Below are 20,438 nucleotides of genomic sequence, written 5' to 3' on the forward strand. Positions count from 1 at the left end.
CATTATTCTCTCATACATGACCCATTTTCTATCTCCTTCTACAACCCAAGTCTTTCAACGTCACATTACCTTAAACAACATGGAATGATCATAAAACTTACCTTATATAGTGTAGGAATAAGTCTTGAGTGAAAATACTTCTCTTGCACCAAAACCCGAGTTCACTTCCATCGGAACTTCTTGGCTTGGATGAACTTTAATGTGTTTCTAGCACTTGATTTCGTTGGTTTGATGAATTTGATCACCAATCTCTCTTGAGTTCATGAGGGTGAAGAGTGAAGAGTTCTCTAGAATGTTCTTGAAGTGTGGAGAGGAGAAATGAAATGAATTAAATGAGAGAGGGTCCTTATATTAATTTTAAAAGCTGTCCCGACTAGATTCTATAGACCAACATACTGGTCGTATAAATTATACTGGCCGTATGTATGGCCGTAGATTTTGTCCAGTGAAGGACCTCTTCTGGTCACAACATACGGCCTAACATACAGCCAGTATGTTTTATACGTCCAGTATGTTGGGCCGTATAATGCCCAGCTTTCCGAAGTTCGTTCTCGTTGACTCGTTTGACCTCCAATCCTTATGGAACCTTCTTGACACTTATTCAACAGCTCATTACCAATCCAAGGGACGTTATATCTCTTCTCAAAACATCATCAAGTCTTCATTAATTCGATACTCGTAAATCCTACCTGACACACAACATATACCTTGTTTTCCTTGACAACTTTCTTCCCTCACCTCAAATGTTTTTGAAATCGATTAGGATCATCAAATACTATTTCTTACTTACCAAGACATCGTATAATTTGTTCCCTTCGTTAGTCTATTCACTGTATGTTAACGGGAAATTTTCGAGGTGTAACATTACGTCACTCCGATAGAGTTGTAGCTTTCACTTAGGCTCTCATGCATGCTATGTTTAGTATATGATGTACATGGATATATGAGTATGTGTACATGGGATATGGGAAGAAGGGCCAAGCATTATATACGCAATACCACCTGATTAGTTGGCATATTATGATATCATCCGGGACGCGAGATGCCCGAACGCGGGATAAATGGATAAATGGATCGGGCCGTTCGTTCCACGACAATATATAGATGTATAATGATTATATGGATAAATGGATTGGAATGCACGTTCTGCAGCACTATATGATATATGATACGACGGATCGGGCTGTACGTTCCGCAACATTAATGATGTTATATATATGCATGAAAGATGTCAAAGAAAGTTAACATACATGATATCCGCCTTCAAAGGCTAGCAGTATAGGTTATTTCTTTCTCTCATGTTTCCTTACTTCTTTATGATGTTATTATTCCTGCCTTACATACTCAGTACATTGTTCGTACTGACGTCCTTTTGTTTTATGGACGTTGTGTTCATGCCCACAGGTAGACAGATAGACGGTGCAGACGCTTGGGAGCTTACTCAGTAGATTTACAGGAGCACCCCACTACGCCTGAGGTGTAACCTATTATTACATTCTTTTCTGCACATATTGGGGCATAGCGGGGTCCTGTCCCGCCCTTATGATTTCATTATTCCAATTAGAGGCTCGTAGATACTCATGCGTGGGTAATAGATGTTATGTGACCTCCCCATTGTATACTTTGTACATTATTTTGTAGCCTTATGGGCCTATGTATATACGCATGGGGGTGATAGTCAGCATGATAAGTGGTGCTCGGTAGTCAGCTCCGGGTACCCGTCGTGGCCCCTTAGTTGGGTCGTGACAAAAGTGGTAGCAGAGCAGTTCTGTCCTAGGATGTGTCTACTAGCCATGTCCAGTAGAGTCTTGTTTATGGGTGTGAAGCGCGCCACACTTATAAACAAGAGGTTGCGGGCATTTAGGAATAATGACTGTCTTTCTTCTTCATAGATCGTGCAATAGAGCTATAATGTAAGATTCCTCTTTTCTCTCTAATTGTGCGTTATGATTTCAGCTATGCCTGTGAAGAGGAAAGCAACAGCCGCCCAGAAGGGCAAGACTACGACAGAAAGGCGGGTTGAACAGGAGCCACCGGCAAATATAGAGAACGGTGAATCCCATAATGAGGCTCCATCTCATACTTCTCATACTCCGCCTATTTTAGAGGAGCATGAAGGGGCCTCAGCTCCAGCTCCAGTGCCTCCAGTTCCTCCACCGGGTGCTTCGGGCCAGCAGATGACCGAGGCTATTCAGTTATTGACCCAGCTAGTTGCTGCTCAAGCTCAGCGGCAGAGTACGGGTCCAGGTGACAAAGCAGATAGTGCTAGAGCTCGTGATTTTATGAGTCTGAATCCTCAACAATTTTTTGGGTCAAAACCGGATGAAGACCCACAGGGTTTTATAGATGAAATGTTGAGGACGCTGAGAATAATACATGTTTCTGATCTTTGAATTAGTGGTGTTGGCATCCTATAGGTTGAGGGATGTTACCGTTCTTTGGTATAATAATTGGATATCTTCAAGAAGGGAAAATGCACCTCCCTCGGTTTGGTAGGAGTTTGTAGATGCTTTTATCAGCCATTATTTGCCACCCGAGGTACGAAGGGCCCGAGCTGATACGTTTCAAAATTTGAAGTAAGGAAATATGAGTGCTCCGGAGTATAGTCTCTGTTTCAATTCGTTTGCTAGGTATGCCCCGATCGTGTTAGCCGATATGGGGAACTGGGTGCATCGGTTTGTGAGTGTCTTAGGGCCACATTTAATCAAGGATTGCTTGACAGCTTCACTTCAGGACGGGATGGATATTTCCCGTATTCAGGCCCATGCCCAGAACTTAGAAGAGCAACAGCAGCCGCAAAGAGGTGAGCGTGATATGGACAGAGGGCATAGTAAGAGGGCTAGATCTGCCGGTGCTAGTAGTGAGTATAGAGGGGGCCAGAGGCAACCACATTCCAGATATTCGGGCCAGCCCGCAACTAGTGCACCTCCTCGATTTACTGGTAGGAGATTTGATCGCCCTATTTATTCCGGACCGAGTCAGAGCTCGAGGGTTCTAGGTTCTCAGTATCGAGGTAATTCAAGCCAGATAAGACTACCCTTACCACGTTATACTCAGTGTGGCAGGCCATATTTCAGACAGTGCCACGTAGGTTCAGGTGCTTGTTATACCTGCGGTCGGGTTGGTCATGTGATGCGTGATTGTTCGTCGAGGAATGATAGAGATAGGGCTCAGCCCACAGGATTAGTAGCAGGTTCTTCTTTGTCCGTGCGCCCTGTAGGGCAGGCTCCCTAGACTTCAGCAGGTCGTGGCAGGGGCAGAGGGGTAGCATCCAGTTCAGGTGTCCCTCAGCCTCGTATTTATGCCTTAGCCGGACGACAGGATCTTGAGTCCTCCCCTGATGTTATCACAGGTCTATTATCCATATTCTCTCATGACGTTTATGTGTTGATTGACCCAGGTTCTACTTTGTCGTACAACACTCCTTATATTCTTTGGTCGTATTGGGGTAAAACCTGAGCCAATCAAACCTTTTGAGGTGTCTACTCCTGTTGGTGACCCGGTAATAGCGAAACAAGTATATAGAAATTGTGAGATTGTGATATGTGATCGTCAGACTATAGCTGATTTGATTGAGCTGGAACTGTTGGATTTTGATGTGATTATGGGCATGGATTGGCTGTCTTCTTGTTATGCTAACATGGACTGTAGGACAAAACTGGTTCGATTCAAATTCCTAGGAGAACCAGTGCTTGAATGGAAAGGTAATACAGCGTCTCCCAGAGGTAGGTTTGTTTCCTATCTCAAAGCGAGAAAGATGATTGTAAAAAGGCTACATTTATCACTTAGTCGGAGTTCATGACATCAAAGCAAAGCCGCCGACTCTTCAATCCGTTCCGGTAATAAATGAGTTTTTGGATGTATTTCCAGATGAACTTCTAGGTCTTCCACCAGAAAGGGAGATTGATTTTTCTATTGATGTGCTGCCGGACACCGAACCTATATCTATTCCTCCGTACCGAATGGCTCCTACATAATTGAAAGAACTAAAGGCACAGCTGGAGGATTTGCTCGAGAAGGGATTTATTAGACCCAGTTCATCGCCATGGGGAGCACCTGTTTTGTTCGGAAAGAAAAAAATGGTTCCTTGTGAATGTACATTGATTATAGGCAATTGAACAAGGTGACTATAAAGAATAAGTATCCACTTCCGAGAATCGATGATTTGTTTGATCAATTGTAGGGTGCTAAGTGGTTTTTAAAGGTAGATCTGAGGTCACGATATTATCAAGTGAGAGTTAAAGAAAAAGACATTCCGAAGACGGCTTTCAGGACTAGATATGGTCATTACGAATTTCGGGTAATGTCATTCGGGTTGACTAGCGCTCCAGCAGTGTTTATGAATTTGATGAATAATGTGTTCAGGGCTTTCCTGGATCTATTTGTAATCGTATTCATTGATGACATTCTGGTATATTCCCGGTCAGAAGCAGAGCATGCACATCATCTACGTATTGTCCTTGGAATTCTTCGGACTCGCGAATTATATGCAAAATTTTCAAAAATGCGAGTTATGGTTGAATTCTGTAACTTTTCTGGGCCATATTGTCTCAGCTGATGATATTCGAGTTGATACTCAGAAAATTGAGGCCGTGAAGACTTGGCCAAGGCCTACGACGCCTACAGAAGTCCGTAGATTTCTGGGATTAGCGGGCTATTACAGAAGATCTATGGAAGGATTTTCTTCTATTTTGGCACCCTTGACGAAGCTAACTCAGAAATCAACAAAATTTCAATAGACCGACGCTTGTGAGCACAGTTTCCAGGAATTGAAAGAAAGATTAACTTCAGCTCCAGTCCTGACACTTCCTGAAGGATCAGAAGGCTATGTTGTTTATTGTGATGCCTCCAGTGTTGGGTTAGGCTGTGTGTTGATGCATCATGGTAAGGTTATTTCCTATTCTTCCAAGCAGTTGTGAAAATATGAGAAGAATTATCCGACTCATGATCTTGAATTGGTTGCGGTTATTCATGCACTAAAGATGTGGAGACATTATTTGTATGGTGTTCATGTTGATATTTATACAGATCACAAGAGTCTCCAGTACATTTTCAAGCAAAAGGAGTTGAATCTACGGTAGAGGCGATGGTTAGAGCTATTGAAAAACTACGATGTGAGTATTTTATATCATCCTGGAAAAATAAATGTGGTAGCCTATGCGCTTAGCCGAAAATCCATGGGCAGTCTACGTGATATTCAACCGGAAAAGAAAGAACTAGTATGTGAACTCCACCAGTTAGCTAGCCTAGGAGTCTGTTTAATAGACTCGGGTAATGCAGGAGTTGCTGTTCACAATCCATCTGTTTCATCCTTAGACACGGAAGTGAAAAAGCGCCAATATGGAGATCCCAAGTTGAGTCACCATAGAGATAGCCTTCCACAGAAGGAAAAGTCACCATTTGAGATTTCTACAGATGGGATTCTCAGGTATAGAAGCAGGCTATGTGTCCCGGATGTTACGGGATTACGCCATCAGATCTTCGAAGAAGCTCATTACTCCCGGTATTCTATCCATCCAGGAGCGACAAAGACATACCATGACCTTAAGTCAATATATTGGTAGGATGGTATGAAGAAAGATATAGCAAAATTTGTAGCTCAATGCCCAAATTGTCAACAAGTGAAAATTGAGCATGAAAAGCCAGGAGGATTGTTGCAGGCCATGGAAATTCCAGCCTGGAAATGGGAGGTGATCAACATGGAATTTGTTGTAGGCTTACCTCGTTCTCGGCGTAAGTATGACTCCATATGGGTGATTGTTGACCGACTCACGAAGTCAGCTCATTTTCTTCCAGTCAAGACTACATACTCAACAGAAGATTATGTAAAGTTATATCTTAGAGAGATAGTGCGACCTCATGGTGTCCCAGTATCTATTATCATAGATAGAGGATCACAATTTACTGCTAAATTTTGGAAGTCATTTCAAGAAGGTTTGCGAACTCAAGTAAGACTCAACACAATATTTCACCCACAGACGGATGGGCAAGCTGAATGCACTATCCAGACCTAGGAAGATATATTGCGGGCATGTGTATTGGACTTTAGAGGTAATTGGGATGAACATTTACCACTTATCGAATTTGCATATAATAACAGTTATCATTCCAGTATCCAAATGGCCCCATATGAGGCTCTGTACGGGAGGAAGTGTAGATCGCCAATTGGGTGGTTTGAAGTAGGAGAGACACAATTAATAGGTCCAGAATTGATTCATCAAGTAGTGGAAAAGATCAAGCTTATCAGAGACAGATTGTTGACAGCCCAAAGTCACCAGAAATCTTATGCAGACCATTGTCGATGTGTTACACCCCGTATATTTGAAGAAGCACTTATCAAATTTGAAACATAAGTATATTGAGTTATGGTTAAGCAAAACCACTTTGGAATGTAAGGAGCAAGTATTATTAAGTATATTTAATGAGTAAAGGATATATATAAGGTATAGCAAAAGGTTTTATAAGGAAATGAGTGGAAGAAATGGAGTGGTACGACTTTGCAGAAAGGATGGGTGAAGTTTTGTGTGAAAATGTTGGTCCAATTTGAGGGAAGAATATTTCTTAGCATATTAAGTGTTTTGAAGTGAAACAAAAGCCTAAAATGAAGTTCGTCGAGTCTAGGTTCCAAAGCAATAAACCGCTCGTTGATAGGACTTCGGAGTAGAAAATTCTGGACGTTACAAGTTCGGCTGACAAAGCCGAAACGCATGCTACAGTACTAATACAGTAACCCACTTGCTACACTAAAGTACTGCTACAGTGACCCCGACCCGAATTTTACCCTTATATAATGGGTAATAACCCCCTTTTTCATCAGACTTGCCTCAGAAATTTCCAGAAATTAGAAGAGAGAGAGTGAGGGAATAAAAAAGTGAGCAATTTTCAAATAGCGGAGTAGTAGTTTAGGTCCGAATAGCGCGCAGTTGTGTTTGTAGTCTTATTTTGCGGTGGATTCGGTTCGGATTCTAGGCGAACACTGAAGATATTATTGTCCTAGTAAGAATAAGGTATGGATCTCTTTCTATTTACATTAATACCGGTTTATTCACGAGGATAGAGTGTTTAGATAATTGTTTAGTAAGTTGATTAGTTATGAAAGTTGAAAAACAGCGTGTGGGCTATTTGTTTTATGGTATATATTGGTGTTGGAAATGATGTTATTGATGTCGGTGTTGTTCTTGTTGGTTGTTGAGTTGAGGATTCGGGCTAGGCATATAAGCAAGGGAGATGCTTTTAGATTTTTCATAGATATAGAATAGTTTTACTTGAAAGCTTAACACAAGTATACTATGATGAGTCTAACGATAGTGTGAATCCTTTTAAATGTAGACTCACGAGCTTGGACGAATAGGTGTAGATAATTGGAGAGTGAGCAGGTATGTAAAGTTACCCTTTCTTTCTTTTTTTGGCATGAATTACATGAAGAGGGCGAACGACGAACATACATGACTCCAATGAATTCTAGTTCTCAGTGGTACTTGACATGATAGTTTTCTTTGATTCTCAAGTGTTGGTTCATTCTAATTATTCGATTGAGTCTCACATGATGATTTAGTTTGTATATGGTTGCTCCTGATATTCTATTCGAGCATAACGTCATTACATCATTTCACCGAGTCCCGGGTCGGGTACGTATTCGTGCACAGTTTCATTGCATTGTTCACCGAGTCCCTCACTAGAGGGCCGGGTACGGTATATATATGATTATTTCACCGAGTCACTCACTAGAGGGCCGGGTACGGTATATATATGATGATTTCACCGAGTCCCTCACTAGAGGGCCGGGTACGGTATATATGTATGTGACTTCATTCACTGAGTCCCATGATGGGCCGGGTACAGTATATTATATATATATGCATGACTCATTTCATAAGGTATAGATGCTTTGGTATTCCTTGATTATAATATTTGTCTTCTGTCATGTTTTACCCAGTCATGATCTTTATTAATGTATTTCATGCTTTACATACTCAGTACATTTTCCGTACTGACCCCCTTTCTTCGAATTGCGTTTCATGCCGCGGTACAAAAAAAACTCAGTTTGGTGATCCTCCAGCTTAGGACTATTACTCAGCTGCTTGGAGAGCTCCATTGTTCCGGAGCTTGAGTCATTTTAGTACAGATCCTTTGACATAGACCTTGTTATACTCTTAGAGGTCTGTAGACATGTGTGGGTTGTGTATATATGTTTTGGTCAGCTATATCGATGTAGTTCATCTTGGATGTCCCCGTGTATAGTGGCAGCCTTGTCCTCTTGCATATTTTGTTATGTTTTGGTTAGCTGTGGCTTTTCAAGAGACAGGTTCTTTTGATGTATGTCATGATGAGTTTACAACTGCTTTACAGATTGCCATATTGTCGTGATACGACAAACAATAGTTACCACTCTAGTATTCAAATGGCCCCATATGAAGCTCTACATGAGAAATGTAGATCGCCAATCGGATGTATTCGATTGTGTAGGAGACAAAAGCCTCAAATGTGGGCTCCGTACATGATCCAAGAAGCGGTGGAGAAGATCAAGCTTATTCAAGATCAATTATTAACAGCCCAAGGTCAAAAGTCCTATGCACAATCATCGTCTTAGCCTTGGAATTCCAAGTTAACGATCGGGGTATTTCGAAAGCATCACCGACGAAAGTGTGTAAATGAGATTTGGCCGGAAGGGCAAGCTTAGTCCCCAGACATCGGGCCCTACAAAATTGTGCGCAAGGTAGACCATGTAGCTGTGCAGGAGTTAGATCTCGCCTTCGGATTTGGAGTCACTCCACCCGCTTGCGTTCGTAAGCGCGTGAGATCCTTCTAGAATCAGTGTGTCGTAGACGATGTCCAAGTTACCAAGATATTGTCCCACAAGAAGGGTCACACATCGTTATTCTAGATAGCAGTTCGTGAGACTCGTAACCAAAGATGTAGCTTTAGTTAAAAGTCTGTTGAGACATAATAATAGGGAAGAAATGACTTGGGAAGTCAAGAAGATATGTCCGTACCACATTTGTTTCACTCCCGAAGAAAGCCCTGACAGAGACACCATTATCCTCAAGTGTGTGATGCTCCTTTGAATGATTTCTTGGTCATGTCTGGCCAATATGGATATTGATGTTGTAGCCCTATGAGGCAGTGTATATTTTAGGCTGTTACGATAGGATAGTAGTGGTACACTTACAAGGGAAACTCTGGCAAAATTTTCGTAGCGTTCCTAAGAGCTTAACATTCGAGGACGAACGTTTTTAAGGGGGAGAGAATGTTACACCTCGAAAATTTTCACGTCGTTTGCAAATTAACGTAAGCCCGAAGAGGTCATGGAACCCTTATAAGGTTAAGGAGTACTCTTAACAAGTGTTAAGCAAGTGTCTAAAGGTTCCGTGACTGCTAAATCGATGAAAATAATTTTGTCGAAAATTTGGGAAAATTTTACAGACTTTGACAGAAATTTTGGGTCAATCAGAGAGGTATATCTCCTAGTATATCAGGAGTTTTGAGGCTTCAAAGAGCCTAAAATAAAGTTCGTCGAGTGTAGTTTCCAAAGCAACAAACCGTTCATCAATATGACGTCGGAGTAAGGAGTTATGGGCATTTTAAAATAAACTACTTAGAGCTCGCGAACCTACGCGGAAATTCTATGGTGCCACTTTAAAAGCCCACCAATTTCGGCCCATCAACCCAAAACTCGATTGGGACCACTATATATACCCCCCTTAAGTCACCTAAATCACCCTCATTTTTCACTATCATCACCACACCTTTCTAGAACCTCCCACAACATTCATCCAACATCTCATACCAAACATAGCAAAATTTAGGAGTTCCTACATCAAATTAGGCTTGGGTTTGTAAAATTAACAATTCAATTTCTATCTAATCAAAGAAGGACATGACTTGTGGGCTCATATTTTCACCAAAATAAACCTTCTTACTGTGTGTTCTTCCAACACTCCAAACCATTCCAAATCAAATCAAGAGAAGACGTTTACAAAACTTAACTAGTTCATAAAAGGAGCTTGCTTGTACTTCTAATCGTCGGGTACAAGCTTTAGCGTGAATTGTGTGAGGTGAAGTTCTTTAAGTTATAATGTATGTTTTTCATCTTGAGTTTTATATTAAGTCATTTTTTTTGAGAATTTTAATGGCTAAAACATAAAGGAAAACATGGCATAAAGGTCGTAGGTAGATACAAGTGATGTTGTCAGTCATGGACTAATTTTCAAGGAAGTTTCAGACTTAATTTTTATGTGTTTGTCATGTAGTATCTTTGATTATACTTGCTGATGTTGTTGGTGATGTTTGGGAGTTGTTTTGAAATTTGGAGTGAAGTAGATAATATAGGGGAAATGTTGTTCGATTTTCGTTGGCTCATTTATTAGTCTAGTTTGATCTTTTGAGAGTTTCAATGGCTTGACCTTGGTATGAAATATCGTGAATGTAGATTTGCATGTTCGGAAGGATAAACGTTAAGTAGTAAAGGAACGACAAGGTATGTTAAGGCTAGTCCCTTTCTTTCTAAAGGCATGATTCTTTTCTTATGAACCTATACATGTTTTCCATAATATCCTTATTCCCAAAGCGAAGTTCACGGTTCTTAAAGTTTCTGCTTTATGCTAAAGATGTTGATGTTCTATGACGATAATGAGGGTGATGATGATCCCATTTCTAGAGATTCCAAAGCTATTAAGGGGGCCTGATTCTATTATGAGATTATTGAGTTTATTTCCATAATTTCTTGATTTTATTCATTGTTGTTGATCTCACCTTATGATAATTGTTCCTTCAAGGTGAGATACAACGATGATGATTGCTCCGTAATATAAATTGGAGGTTACCGATCTTGCGTCACTCCGGTAGAGTTGTACCTTTTAATTGGACTTGCATGCATACTTGATGTATATGTATGAATTTTCTCACACCGTGCCTATAGTCGTGGAAGCACCACTAAGGCTGGTGGCTTAAGGATAATGATAATAACACCGTGCCTATATGCATGCGCACCACAAGTGGCTATGAGATGGTTATCCCACGTGGCTAATGATTATATTATATATGTATGAAAAATGTTTTCTTTAGAAAGCTAAGTATGCATGGTATCCGCCTTTGCGTAGCAATCGTACGTACATGTTATTTTTATCTCATGTTATGTTCCATATTTCTTGTTATGTTGTTATTCATGCGTTACATACTCAGTACACTGTTCGTACTAACGTTCTTTCTTTTGGACGCTGTGTTCATACCCATAGGTAGATAGGTAGACGGATCATATCCTTAGGGGTTTTATCGACAGTAGTTTCGTAAAGGCTCCAAGAAACTGTGAGTCCGTAGCTATCGTGGGTACTACTCTTTTATGTATATACTTGAGTACGGTGGAGTCCTGCCTCGTGTTCATGGATTCCTTTATTCTCTATAGAGGCTCGTAGATAGGTGCGTGTAGCTAGAAGTCCCATATCGTTATCAGCTCATAGTATTGTATTATAATTTGGTTAAATTTCCTTGTTGGCCTATGTTTATGGACATAGTTATTGATGATTATATAGCGATGTGTCATTATTCGTTATATATACTTAGATTATGATACCCATAAGTACCGTCTTTACGGTCCACCTAGAAATGATTATGAGATGTATGTTCAGCGATGCTCAGTGGGTTAGCTCGGGGTGCCCGTCATAGCCCCTAGTTGGGTCGTGATAACTCTCGTGGATCCAAGATCTCGGTTCGTGGCTTTCAGAGAGGTCCTGCACACTCTTTCCTTAATTGGCCTTGATCATACCAGGCGTAGACCCTGTACCCGTTTATCAAGAAGTTAAATAAGGTTCGTATCGATCCCTTCAGGTTTCTCTGCCTAATGGGCAGGACATTTTTGATTCTTTCACGAGGGTTGACCCCGTACTTTAATCAACCAAGCCAAACATCGATTCTCATCTTCACCGTGTTATCGTAGTTTATTTCAATCTATGTCTATGCTGTGAATTCTCACAAGCTCTCCTTTAGCTTTTGTGACATATCTCGACCTATTGTGTTTAAGCCATCAATGAAGGCAACTGCAGTCCAATCATCCATGATGGTCGGCAACATCATTCTTTCACGCTGGAATCGTCCAACGAAGTTTCGGAGCAACTCGACCCCATGCTGCTTTATAGTGAAGTACATCTTCTTTGTGGGTTTCGATTCTCTGGGCTCTAACACTAGCTTTTATGCAATAATCTGCAAGCATAAAAAATAGTCAGTAGAATTTTCAGGTGAATAAGTATACCAAGAAATTACTCCCTTTATACGCATTTGTCCGAATTTAAGCATGATAGATTTGACTTAGTGTGACAGCAAGTCATTCCCCTTGATGGCGGTTCTGAAGCTCATTACTTGCTCTGCTGGATTTGTGGTCCCGTCGTACTTTGGTATGTCGGGCATCTTGAACTTCGGGGCCTCCGGGTAACACTTATCTTAAAATAGTTGCTTTCTATTTCTTTTTTGCGTCTGATGATCGGTGGGCCCCCGATATCTTTTTCATTCGGTCATGAAATTCTTTCTTGAGTTTGAGAAGCTTTGTGTGTATGGGTCTTGTGTTGTAGGCTCGGTGCTAAACCCGCGTGCTTCGACCCGATAAGTCTCAGGGGCTCTACCACTTAGTTGGCCATGAGATCCCGGATTGCGCATGGTTTGCTAGCGAGGTCACAATTGCTCTATGAATTGCATGAACATATTCTGTGTTGTGACATGGTTGACATGGCCTTTTCAAAGCAAAATCTTCCTTTTATACATCTCTGTTACCTTGGGGTGTGGTCGATGGCCTTTCTTCTTAGCATATTGTTCTTTATAATAAGCTTCGACACTCTTATTCGAATCGCTAGGGATCCTATCCAAGGTGACAGACCAAAGCCGCTAAAGGAGTGTCATGGTCCTCTTCCGTCGTGTTCTCCCTCCCTCGCTCAGGGTCACTTGACTGCTCTAAGATCTGTGCGTTCTGAAGGTCCTCAGGGTTCAATTGATCCATAGGTAGAAGGATGTTCTGAGGGCGCCGATAATGGCGAGTTGGTTGCTCCCGAGTACCTTGTAACACCGCTCAACCAGACTGTAGGTTTTTGGTGAATAGGTCCACTGACTTCAAGGAGAGTTTTGAGCAATAGATTGAGAGTATACCATAGTTGTCTATCCCTATAGACGGACCGTTAAACTGTTTTACCCTAAAAAATGGTTTTAGGATAATCACTTAAATTTGTCAAAAAATCGGGCTAAAGACAAGCGGATCATGATCAATCTTTTACTCTCTATGTTTCATATAACCCATGAACAACTACGGAAAAGCTAAAATGTAAATAGCAAGAAAAACAAGAAGCAAAGTGTTAGATAAATTGCAAAGTTGTTGTATTCAGAGTTCAAGAGGATAAAAGTTTCAAGGGTTACAAATGAGTGAAATGAGATGCATGTTCCTTCTCCTAGAATGCATACTTATCTACACAAGACCTAGACTTTTCAATGTGGAAGTACAAATAATGACGTGCCAACAGTGTTAACATCTTGTCGCACAGTGGCACAAAGCTTGAGACTGGGCAGGTGACCGGGGTAATTATGAGTGAGACCTAGTTGTAAGTAGGCATCGGCTTGAAACCAGGTGACCCCATTACAACGACTGTCAAATTTATCATGTCCCGATCCCTGGCTTCATCTCTGGGGTTCCCAACTCTCAAAGACATCTAGAGATATCATGATTATGGCATCCCCGTAAAAGCAACTGTGTTCATTTTCACATAGGCCCTACGCCTCCAAGTGGCATGCTTTTGTTGCTCCATCTATCGACTAGGATTTCCCTCACAAAGATATTGCCCCACTTTCTAGGAGCTTTGTGACATAGGCTCGGGAAATGAATGAATTTTCAAGTTTTTAGGGGAAAACAATCTGAAATATTTCCCAATAGTTCAGTTGATTAGACATGCCGTCATTGCGTAAATTAATGATATCTTTCTCCATTCGGTGACATTTTTTCAATCACGAAGATTGGGGCACACAGTTGTCAGCTTTGCAAGACCTAGGTGTCTGTCCCAATGTATACCTACTTCTCGCGTACAGACAGAACACATTACCTAACCTATTCTACGAATATGTTTGTGGAATAAAACAAGGTGAAGGTAAAGGACATAAGATTTTTAAGTGGAAACCACCCGGCCCACAAGGGTGATAAAAATCACGTCGTAAAGATTTACCCAAAACTCCACTACAATTGTTAGCCAACTGCAAATTATGTTACAAACTCGCAACCCATCTCACCTCAGCCTCGTTATCGAAACTCGACTAGCAAGCTATCTTCAAGTAGTAAACTCCTACTTGAAGTTACAATGTTTTGTATCTAGTTTTATGTTTCTTAATAAGCTGATAAAGATACAACTCAATAACCACAACCTAATAAAAGATTTCTAGACTTGTCAACTGGAGAACATTATAGAGAAAAACACTTCCTTTAATCCGTCTTATTACACTACGGACACTACCCCGGATTCTTGAATATTCTAGATAAATCTTCTCCTCACTCAATATTTGTAACAACCCGCTATTTCGCTATGGGCATTTAGACCATTTTACCCCTGCTAGTTCCTTTCCAAGACTAGGAGCGCGTCTAGTGATTACTTACGAGCTAAAATTCTAAAATAAAGGCCTTTGATTGTAATTGTGCACTTGTTTGAAAACTTGACTTATTTCTATTGGGGGTGACTTAGTAAATTTGACCTCCATTGGAAATTTTGAGGCCACGAGGAGTCCGTAACATGTTTTTAAATTGATGTGCATGTTTGGTTTGCATTTGTAGGGCCTCGGATTGATGTTGGGGCTTTGGGTGGAAATCTGGTGAAAAATCAGAGCTCACTGGTTGGATGTAACCGCTGCAGCGGGTGTACTACCGCTTCAGTGAGTCCGCCACAGCGGGGCGAAGGCCGCCGGAGTGAAGAGTCGGGGAATTAATGAGGTCCGCTGTAGCCGAAGAAGTTTCGCTCCAGCGAGACCGCCTAACGAAACATTGACCGCTGCAGCGATCCACGAAAGGCAGAAACTAACTTTTATATCACTAATTTTGAAGCCATTCCCTACATAACACCAAAATAGTTTCCAAGAAAGTGAGAGGCGACTTTCTAACGCTAGGGTTAAACTCCTCTTTGAAGGTAAGACTTAACCTTTTTGTTGTTCATTCCATTATCAACTTTAAGTACCATGATTAGCTTAAGGTCCTCTAATGGTGAATGCAAGATTAGAACCCTAGAAATAGTAAACCCTTAAATAATTGATGGGTTGGTGATTTTATTGTTGTATATTCATCTAGAAGTGTAGATTATTACTTTTTAGGATGAGAATTTGATTATTAATGATGCAAATTGCATATTGAGACTTAGGGTTCTAATAAAAATGAGAACTTTAGCATAAAACTACTTGAAAGGGGTGAAATTGATTAGAAATCCATGAATTGGGGATAGTACGATCATTGGGACTAAGATTATGATAAAATTACAATAAGTGAGTGTTCGCTCATTTGAAAAGGGTAAAAGTAATTGGGTTTTCTTCCCCAATTTTTGTTCTTGTTTAAGTAGATGATTTATTACTCACTTAGCATTACACTGCTAGACTTTGAATGTTCTGAAGCGTTACGGAAGGAAAAAGTTATTGCGGAGTAGCTTGCATTATTCCAGTTCTGCATCTGAGGTAGGTTGCGGTCTACTTGAGTTAGATTTTGATTAGTTGAATGTATATGTGATAAAATTGATGGGAGAAAGCATGTATAGGTCTTCGGACATGAAGTCTAGTTGGAAATTCTTGGATTGGTACTGATTGATTGATTATGTGGGCTTGTCGCCATTATTTTATGTACTGAAAACCCGAGGTGAAATTGTTGTATTATGATAAGGAACAAGTGCAAATATACTATTTTTATTGATTGAAATGACTACATATTCATGTTGTTGATGAGTTGATTGACTGTCGGGCTTAAAATACGTTGAGATGCACATTGTGATAAAATACTGATATATATATATATATATAAAGGCATATTTTACAGGGGGTGAGGATGTGACCTGGTTATGGGATCGTGATCCGAGATCAGATAGAACGAGTGGTACATAGACACCATGGGTCTCATACAGGTCATGTCTATTTTGGGAAACATTACCATTTAGCATATGTGTACACGGTTGAGATACTATCATTGTTGCTTTGCATTGCATCGGACTTATGTTATTCGCTCACAGGATTGAGGATGAACTTATCTTATTCTTATTTTGGCTAATTTTTGTTGATAACAATATTTGGTTATGTGTTGTTGTGCCTATCTGCCTATCTTGTTAATTTTATGAATGTATGCATGATACTATCTTAGACAGTCTATGATATCTACCAGTACATAGTGTTTGTATTGATACTAACTTCTTGTACTTTTTATTTGAGTGCAGATTGTGTGCCAGAGACATCTTTCAGACCTTATATTTAGCTTGAGGCCGCCTTCCTATCAGATCTGAAGGTTCTATCCATGCCATGCCACCTGAAGATCTTTCTTAATTGATGTCTACTTTCATTTCAGACATTAATTACATTTATAGATAGTTGTTCATTCTTTAGGCTGTTATATTTTAGAGTCTGTGTACGATGATTTTCGGGGGGCTATAATAGTTAGGATTTCCGTACCTTTATTTATTTATGACATGACTAGACAGTTTGGTTATTATGACTATTATTATATCCTTGAATGCTTTATAATTGATAAATTAAATGATAATTGGTCAAGGGGATGGTTCACCCACAAGCGAGAAGCAAGGCTGGTGTCACCACGACTATTTGGATCATGACAAATTTAGTATCAGAGCTTTAAGTTCATCAATCTTGTTGTACAAGGACATGTCTGGTAGAGTCTTGCGGATAGGTATAGAGATGTCTGTACTTATCTTCGAGAGGCTATGAGGCACTAGGAAAATTCAAATTCTTTCTTTCATGTTACTTGATTCCAATTGGTATCCGGACGATTCAAATTGGTCTTCGACTTTTCATTCTATTTTCGTCGCATGGTGAGGACTCTGGCAAAGAGCGGTACCGCAAAATGAGGTACCCTCCACAGCCGGGCCGTAGCCGGGGTGAGGCTAGGCGACCGGGGGCAGTCACAAGTGGAGGTCGCTGTGTGACCATAGCCGCCGTGGCAGGCGCGGGCAGTAATCCAGCGTAAAAAGGGCCTCGGTACCGGTCGTGCTCGTGACCGGGTCCCCCGAGCCTAGGTAGTTCTAGATAAGGCAACAAAGGTTGCAACAGCGCCAGCTCAGCCAGTGGTAGTGGTTGCTTTAGTGGTGAAAGATTTTATGGGCCAAGTGTTGGATCTGTTGAATGGTCCGACCGAGGAGATGGTGTACTACCGTTGAAGCCGTCGGGTGTGAGATTGGGTGGTCGCCTCGTGACGCAGTTCGTGCTCCATGGCTACGACATGTCATAGTTTATGGCACCACGTTTAGATGAGGCTCCAAGACTTAGGGTATTTCCTAGCCAGTGGTAGGGCCGGTGTTTTCGCTGACCAACATGATTTGTTTTGGAGGTTCACTAAGATGAAGCCTCCTGTCTTCTATGGCACTGAGGCTGAGGATGCGTATGAGTTCATCATGGACCGTCAAAAGAGGCTCCATCAGATTGGGGCGGTGGAGAAGTATGGTGTTAAGTTTGTGACCTTCTAGCTCTTGGGAGATGCCAAGTTTTGGTGGAGGGCTTTTATGAAGTGTAGGTCAGCGAGATTGCCTCTGTTGACATGGACGCAATTGTATTAGGTCTTCTTAGAGAAATATGTTCCTCGTACCTTGAGGGACAGGAGGTATGATGAGTTTAGTAATAATAAACAGGGTAATTTGACAGTCGCTGCTTATGAGGCCAAGTTCCATTCTCTGTCTCATTATGCTTTCCAGCTATTACCTACTAAGGAGAGAGTTCGTGATTTGCGAGTAGGTGAACATCATTTTTCGCCTTTGTTAGTTCTTCAGCCTGCGCCGTGTGCTTCCCTTCAGAGGTGGATCATGTTTGGACCGGCCGAAGGTGTTAGGAAAGACGGGGTTATAATAAGTACGCGAGAGAAGAAGGCCCGAAAGGGGCGGTAGTTTCTGAAGGCTCTTTCTCGCTAGAGTTCCCAAGTCTACTTGGGACGCTCGTTCTGCCTAGCCATGGAGGCTTTAGTTGGAGGCCCACAGGGCCTACTCTCTCAGTCGGCCAGGGTGTTCGCAGCGATTTCCGCACTATGGTGGTTATTCGGCTTCTTCATTTTCTATTCAGCGTCCGACGCTAGACCGTGGATGCTTTGAGTGTGGTGAGATGGGTCACTTCAAGAGGAGTTGTACCATACTTAGACATAAAAGGGCCGTGGCGTCGGGGCCGCCCTCCCAGGTCCAAGCCATCGCCAGGGACAGATCCATGGGTGAAATCGGTGGCTCGCATCAAGTGCCAAACACTCCAAATTGCGAGGTGGACATTAGCTCTGGTGAGGGGTGAATCTCGGGGATAGGGCAGCTGATTTTCAGGAAATTTGCAAGCTAGTGGCGGAGGGGTTCATTGTTATGGCTTCCCCCGGCGTATCGACATGTGAGGGCTTAAATGCAATCACAGTAACATCTCGCATGTCACTGCATGGCTCTGTATTGTTTGATCCAGGGTCTACATTTTCCTATGTGTCTACATATTTCTCTATGGGTCTTGATATGGTCTGTGATTTGCTTGATGCCCCTATACATGTATCTACCCGCTGGAGACTTTGTAGTAGAGGATGTCTTATCAATCTTGCACTATAACACTTATGGGGTATGGCACCTGGGTTGACTTAGTGATTCTAGACATGGTAGATTTTGATGTCAACCTAGGTATGAGTTGGTTAGCTCCTTATCATGTAATTCTGGACTGTCATGCCAAGACAAGCCACCTTAGTCATGCCCTCGGGGTGCCCAGACTGAAAGGAAGCGGGTAACCTTAGTCCCTCCCCAACAAAAATTATTTTTTATTCGTGTAAAGAAGCTAGCTGATAGGGGATGTCTGGCTTATTTGGTGCATATTCGTGATAGTAGGGCCCACCATTTATCTATCACTACCCTAGAAGAAGGTGAGTTTGCGCAAGTGTTTCCCGCAGACTTGCTAATCATGCCACTAGACCGTGATATTGATTTTTGCATTGACTTAGAGCCAGGGACCCTTCTTATTTCTATTCCGCCGCATCGGATGGCACCAACAGAGTTGAGAGAATTGAAAGAACAATTTCAGGATCTTCTTAGTAAAGGTTTCATTCGTCCAAGTGTCTCCCCATGAGGCACTCCTATGCTTTTCATGAAAGAAAGATAGGACTATGCGGATATGCATTGACTACCGCCAGTAAAATAAAGTCACCATCCGAAATAAGTACCCATCCCTCGTATTGATGATTTATTTGATCAGCTTCGGGGGGCTTCCGTGTTTTTGAAAATTCATTTGAGATCGGGTTATCATCAATTGACGATTCGGGTCGAAGATTTCCTAAGACAGCCTCCAGGACTAGATATGTGCACTATGAGTTCCTTGTTATGTCATTTGGGCTTACTAATACCCCAACTGCTTTTATGGATTTAATGAATGCCATTTTTAAGCCATACTTAGACTGTTTTGTGATAGTGTTTATTGATGACATTCTGGTTTATTCGAAGAGCAAAGAAGATTATAAAAAACACTTGAGGGTTGTTCTTGGGTTTCTAAGAGACAAGGAGTTATATGCCAAGTTCTCTAAGTGTGAGTTTTGGCTAGAGTCTGTATCATTCTTGGGCCATGTAGTGCTGAAAGAAGGGATTATGGTTGATCCTAAGAAGATTGAGCCAGTGAGATATTAGGACAGGCCTACATCAACAGCATAGATTCGCAACTTTGTGGGGTTAGGCAGTTACTACCATCAGTTCGGGAAGGGGATTGCTTTTATTACTTCGCATTTGACCCGTTTGACTCAAAAAGAGGTACTTTTCGTTGGCTTCAACGAGTGTGAGAGAGATCTTCCCAAGAGCTCAATACTTTATTGACTACGACTCCTATTTTATCTTCGCCCGTGTGAAAGGGCAAGGATTCTATAGTTTATCGTGATGCTTTCCTTTCAGTTTGGGTGTTGTTTTTTGATGCGAAAAGAGAATTCATCGCTTATGCTTCCTGCACACCAAATATTCACGTATAGTTAAAGCATCCCACTCATGACTTCTGAGTTGATGTCATATTTTCTAATTTAAAGATTTGGAGGCACTGTCTCTTATAGTGTCTATCAGAGACTTTCATCACCATCGCGCTCTTCAACATGTGTTTACCTTTGTGAGTATTATTAATTTCATAAAACGGAGATGGATGGAGTTGCTAAGGATTATGACACCACCATTATGTATCATCCTGCAGGTAACATTGTAGCGCATTCCTTGGAGTTAAAATCAACTAGTATTGGTAGCTCGACTTAT

The 20,438-nt window shown here is 41.4% G+C and overlaps 1 protein-coding gene across 1 annotated transcript; it reads left to right on the plus strand.

The window, feature by feature from the left end:
• Nucleotides 1-17,552: 17,552 nt before the first annotated feature.
• On the plus strand, nucleotides 17,553-19,823 carry LOC132044989 (uncharacterized; the record flags this gene model as incomplete). The annotated part of the gene is made up of 3 exons (XM_059435520.1): nucleotides 17,553-17,666; nucleotides 17,769-17,939; nucleotides 19,656-19,823. Coding segments are annotated over exons 1-3 (453 nt in total), but the record flags the coding sequence as incomplete, so codon positions are not given.
• Nucleotides 19,824-20,438: the final 615 nt, after the last annotated feature.

This window comes from Lycium ferocissimum, unplaced genomic scaffold, assembly GCF_029784015.1.
Source record: "Lycium ferocissimum isolate CSIRO_LF1 unplaced genomic scaffold, AGI_CSIRO_Lferr_CH_V1 ctg5738, whole genome shotgun sequence".
In the NCBI taxonomy this organism is placed as follows: Eukaryota; Viridiplantae; Streptophyta; class Magnoliopsida; order Solanales; family Solanaceae; genus Lycium; species Lycium ferocissimum.